Source organism: Echinops telfairi, unplaced genomic scaffold (genome assembly GCF_000313985.2).
Source record: "Echinops telfairi isolate 266 unplaced genomic scaffold, ASM31398v2 ScPeMD7_655;HRSCAF=1070, whole genome shotgun sequence".
Classification (NCBI taxonomy): domain Eukaryota; kingdom Metazoa; phylum Chordata; class Mammalia; order Afrosoricida; family Tenrecidae; genus Echinops; species Echinops telfairi.
Genome location: NW_022104553.1, coordinates 26842552 through 26848161, shown reverse-complemented (window position 1 = coordinate 26848161; position 5610 = coordinate 26842552). Strand labels below are relative to the sequence as shown.

The window sequence follows — 5610 nt, the reverse complement described above, 5'->3', positions numbered from 1 at the left end:
GAGTTTTTGTGCTTTGCTTTGTTTTGTTCTTCCTGAAACGGGGGTGGTAGGCCAACCAAGTTTGGGAACCTATTTCCTAAAGAGCAATTCTCTGGCCTATAAGGTCGCTGAGTCAGAATGGGCTTCATCGCCCACAGGCCCTGGGTGGTGCAAATGGGTAAGGTGCTTGGCTGCTAACAGACAAATTGGTGGTTGGAAATGCCAGGCGTTCACGACCAGAATATCACCCACTGAAAACCGTCCTGAGTCGCAGCTCTACTCTAACAGGCAAGAAGGCCATCATCAACCCAATGGTAACCTTATTCTTGTTCTTAATAACCTGCTTCACAGACGTGGAAGAAACTGAGCCTTAGCGATGGGTCCCTTCTCCGGGATGGTTTAGCTCCCCAGTATCAGAGTTCGAACCCGTATCAGACTTCCACCCCATCCCACGTGACAGCCGCTGAGAAGCTCTATCACCCACCCTCCCTAGGCCAGGGGTCTCTAGCACTTGGCCGCCGGGGCAACGAGGGCAACGAGCTGCGAACAAATGAGGGGAGTTTGCAGAATGTCAGCGCCTTGGGCTGCTCACCCCAACGACCCACGGTCCGCGGGACACAGGCGGGGCTTTCTACTCCCGTCCAGAGCTGGTCTTGGAAGCTCACAGGGGCAGTTCTAGCCCGAGCGGTGAGTTTGGAGAAGCTCGATCAAAGGCTGCACGGTGTGCTAGCAAGCAGAGAGCGCCGCAGCACGCGTGCGCATGCGTCAGGTAGCAGGTTCCTTGCCACGCCCCCATCGCCAGCCTGGGAGCGGTGCTGGCGCGGTCCAAAGTGTCAGCAGGGTGGCCATTGAGAATCTTCAAAAGAGAAACCCCGAATGCAGGAGAAGACTCTTTTAACCAAAGATCCCGTGGAAATGGTTGTGTTAAAAAGAGAAGCCAGGACTAGGCAGCAGCAGGCCCCGCGCCGTGAGCCGGGGGACGGGGCCCAGAAAGGGTCCTTTAACGCGAAGGGGGCGTGGCTCGAAAGGGGGCGTGGTCAGGAGGGCGGTCCGGAGCGCTACGGTATCCGAAGCAGCCCAAGAAGCGCGAAGCGGAAAGGACGAAAAGAATCGGGCGGGCGACGCGAGCAGGATGGCGTGCCAGGCTTATGTCACACGGAGAGGCGGGCTTGTTGGCGGGGCCGGAAATGTTGGCGCCCGTGAGACGCGCATATGGTGGCCGAGGAAGCTCGGCGAGTTTGGAGCGTGAAGTGCGTCTATTAGGTGAACGCAAACGGACTGGGGGGGGGGGCGGAGCAGGAGGGAGTACGGTGGCCCGGTTGGCCTTCGGGCGGCCGGAAGCGGCTCTCCCCCCGAGGCGTGGCTGACGCGCTCCGGCGGGCTACGGTGGCGCGGCGGGTCGGCCCGAGCCCGAAGTCTCGCGCGATCGCGCGGGCGCCGTCGCGGACGGGGCGGGGCCGGCGGCGGGGGCGGGGACCCGGAGCGGGAAGATGGCGGCGACGCAGGAGGCGGACGGGGCCGGCAGCGCCGTGGTGGCGGCCGCGGGAGGCGGCTCCGGTCAGGTACGGAGGCCGAGAAGGGCCTGAGGGCTTCGTCCCCCCCCGGGGGGCTTTCCACGGGCCGCGCCCTGGCCCTCTTTGCGGAATCCCGTGCATTACAGACACCTTGCCCACAGGGACCTTGAATACCGGGCCCAGGCGGGGCGGCCGGCCAGTGCCGGCCGCGGAGCCCTGTTGCTCGCCGGCACGCTCGCGCCGGGGGGCCGCCGGTCTTAATGGCTCGAGCCGGGGACGGCGGCGCCCGAGGGGGGGCCGGCGTGTATTCGGGCGCCCCGGGTTCTCGGCTCCTTCATTCCGGGCTCCGGGACCGTTCCTCCGGTGGTGTTGCGTTCTGCGTCTCGCTCGCCCGAGATGTGGACACAGCGATCTCTGGGGCGGGGGCGTGGGGGGGGGGGCGCCAGTTTCATCATCAGGGGTCCGGGTGTGGGGGAGGGAGACCGACAGACCCATTTCACAGACGGGAGTGGGAGCACAGCGAGGTCTGCGTGTCCGCATGGAAGGTCACCCGGATTGGGCATCCCTTCCAGGTGGAAGCCACCAGGCGTTGGAAGCCCACGATGATCTAGACCAGGGGGGGGTGGTGGCTGAGCTTGTAGGCTCAAATCTACATGGGGGGGGGGGTGCGGACGGCAGAGGGGGCCATGAAATCGTCAGGAGGAATCGAACCCGATGCTGGAGACTCATTGCTTCCATCACTAAACAGGCTGCAGACGGTAGCAAGGGCAGCCATTGGAGGCACCGACCAAGTGACAGCAAGGTGCTGCAGACCCACCCACTGGGATGTCACTGCCATGTGGGAGGCAGTAGGGGGAGAGGAGAGAGGGCGCCCCTCCGTTCACCTTGGGCTGCTCGCTTCCCTTCCCTCTGGGGGCTGTGCTGTGCTTCAGGGGTTAACAGAGGACTGGCCGGGCAGCAAAGGTGGCTCCAACACGCTACCCTGCCGCCTGGGGAGTGGGACAGGAGGCAGACAGAGAGTAGAGGCATGAGCAGGAGTTCAGGGCAGAACCTGTCAGGGTATGAGCACTCAGGTCTCCGCCCCCCCAAAGTGGCTGGCGAGAGGTGCACAATGGAAAAGTGGCAGGCAGGCTGCCCCCAGTCCAGGGCAGAAACCCAGCCAGAGCTGGAGGAACCAGGCAGCCCAGCCCTCCCGGCTAATTGCCTTGAGCCTGCAAACACACGGGTGTGCTCCGGCCCCAACGCCGGTGTCAGAACATCCCTGGGCTGACCCCTGTTCCTTCTGGGTAAAGTACACATTCTTGAGCATGATAGCCAAGGCCTGGTGTGGTCGGCCTCCTCCCACGAGGACTTTTCAAGCGGGGCTCCGTGGACAGTCATGTTGGGGTGACTGGGTGGGCTGTGCAGTGTCCTGGGCATAGCAGCCCCTCCCTGGGCTTTGCGCAGCAGTAGCTCCCCCACCACGGCACGCAGACACACACTCTCAGTCAGTACAACCCCAGCTCTCTAGGTAAAGACCCTACGGACCGTGGAGCTCTCCCTTGCCCTAGGGGGCCACCCCTGGACCTGGGCTGTCGGCCTCTCCGCATCTCCTGCAGTGCCAGGCATATGCCCCACTGCCCCTTCCCTCACAAACTGCACAGGCATCTCCTCCCTCTCTGCCAGGTTCACCCTGCACATACCTGTTGTTCTCACTCTTAAACCCTTCTTGACACCCCTGCCAGGCTCCCCCAGCCCTGCCCACAAATCACTTGTCTGGGGACGACTTTGTCTCCTGCACCCTGAGCCCCAGGAGGTCAGGGCTGGGACTTGAGGCTCAGAGCAGACCAGCAGCGAGTGAGTGGAAGGAAGGCTGGACCTTGGAGCAGAGGCTGGGCAGAGGTGAAGCTCCCAGGCCGGAAGTGGGGGTGCAGAGACACCTGGCTTTGTTGGGCCCAGTGCCCCTCGTCACTGCAGCTCCCAGGGCCCCGTGGTGGGTGTTCTGGAGGCTTGACTGTGAGAACAGAAGTTGTTTAGTTGCTTTCGGAGCTCTGACGCAGACCCCCCAGCTCAGCCACTCATTCCTCCAGTGCTTGTGTATGGGGCCAGGGCTGCTGCTGTGTCGTTGTAGGAGGGCCTGGGCCACTGGGGTGAGCGAAGAGACAGCCCTGATGGCTGCTGCGGGAATAGCTGCAGCTGGGGATGGGGCTGGAGGTGAGGGGCGTGGGATTGGAACAAGGCCTGCAGGAGGGCCAGCGTGTGGGGACATGTGGGCCAGGTAAAGGAACTGTGCAGAGACCATGGGGTGGGGAGGCCCTGGCAGACGAAGGCCTCCTTTGGCTGGAAACCGTGAGCAAACGCAGGGAGGGGGCTCTGGGAGCCATGGTGGGGACTTGGCCTTACTCAGAGGGACGTGGGTACCATTTAGACACCAGCACTGCAGTGTTAGCTCAGTGGCTCCAAGCTCCTGTGTGCACTATCGGGTGTCCTCCCCTGAAGGGTCATTTGGCTGTGCGCTGCTACCGTACACACACACACACACACACACACACACACACACACACACACCACCCCCCTTGCGTGTGCGCAGAGTCCTTCCCTAGAAAGTCAACGTCGGTGGAATCCCACAGCAGGTGCCTTCCTGTCTGACTTCTATCACATGGCCTTGTTCTCTAGGTCCCCCGCGCTCTCGGGGCCCAGTAGGAGCATCCTGGTGGTGCAGAGTTTAAGCACTCCACCACAGCCAGAAGGCTGGCTCTTTGGGTCACCAGCGTCTGTGTCTGTGAAGGTTGGGGCTGGCAAGTGGGTTCAGTTTAGCGACCCTCTGCTCCAGAGGACCACACGGCCCAGCAGTCCCGCTCGCTCGTCCTGATTGCGTTCGCTGCAGGCTTGGCCCCCAGGGGGACAGTTCTGCTCTGTCCTGGAATAGTGCTAGGAGTCAGACGGATGGGGTGAGGTGGAGTGGGTTAGCAGTGCAGTTCAGGTGAGGGTTACAGTTGGGTTAGGATTAAAGTTAAGGATTGGGCTGGGGCAGGTTAGGTTAGGTTTACAGTTGAGTTAGCATCGGGGTTGGAGTTAGGGTTGAGGGTTGGGTTGGGTTAGGGTTAAGTTAGGCTTAAGGGTTGGGTTAGAGCTGGGGGGATTCCTCGGGAGAGCTGTAGTGCCGTCTTCAGCTGACAGATGACATTTGGGTCATTGCTCCCTCTGGCATCTCATTGTGGTCTTAATTGCACAGCCCTAGGCCTGCGCCTGTGAGCTCTGAGACTCCATTGGTTGGTCCCCCCCCCCCCTGTTAACCAAAGGCCAGTGGTTTGAATCCGCCAGGTGCAAGTGAGAGAGAAGAGGCTAACTGTTTACGCAAGCAGACCCTCGGGCAGCTCTGCTCTGAGTCACATTGACTGGATGGCCCTGCAGGGAATTGGGGTTTGCGTTTTGTTTTGCATCCCCAGGCTGATTTGGGTTAAGCATTGGACTGCTAAGGGAAGCCTCAGTCGCCCAAACCCACCTGCAGCTCCTCTGGAGAAAGATGAGGCTGTCTGCTCCCGCAACAATGGGCAGACTTGGAAACTCCACACCTGGCCTGGGCCCCAGCCCGACCCGCAAGGAGGCCAGCCCTGGACAGGGGTGCCCCTGACCCCCACCTGACCCCTCCCAGCCTCAGCACCCTCCTTCTCCTCCCATCAGGGTGGCCTGTGCCCTGGCTTGGCAGGTCCTATCCACGCTCTACCCAGAAAGTATTTACGTCTACACACACACACACACACACACCTGTAGCCTTTGGAGCACCTTTTCCAGTTTCCATGTGTAATTATCCTGTTTACCGCTCATGGGGCAAGCTTGAGACTCACTCTGGGAGGGCCGAGCGCACTCACTCTCAGTCTGGCAGGCCAGGCTTTCTTGTTAAAGACCGTCTGCCTTGTCTTCAGGGATGCTCTCTGTGCAGCCTGGGTCTCCACTTCTGGTGATCCTGCCTTCTGCCCTCTACAGGCCTGGGCTTTCTCATGACGCCCCTCCCAGCTGGCCCTGGGGGACCGGGGTCTTTGCACCCAGGTCTGGTCCCGCACAGTGGGGAATGGTGCAAGGACTTGCTGTGTGTGGTCTCTGGCGGGGTGACAGGGAACTATTTCACAGCCCTGCC

At 61.6% G+C, this 5610-nt stretch overlaps 1 protein-coding gene across 1 annotated transcript in view; it reads left to right on the top strand.

Annotated features, from left to right (window-relative positions):
* The first annotated feature begins 1469 nt into the window (after positions 1-1469).
* The window catches only part of CLPTM1 (CLPTM1 regulator of GABA type A receptor forward trafficking), a 27574-nt gene continuing 23433 nt past the window's right edge, over positions 1470-5610 (top strand). The window contains exon 1 of the mRNA XM_030886340.2: positions 1470-1541. Coding sequence (XP_030742200.1) covers positions 1470-1541 — 72 coding nt within the window. The remainder of the gene's footprint in view (positions 1542-5610) is intronic.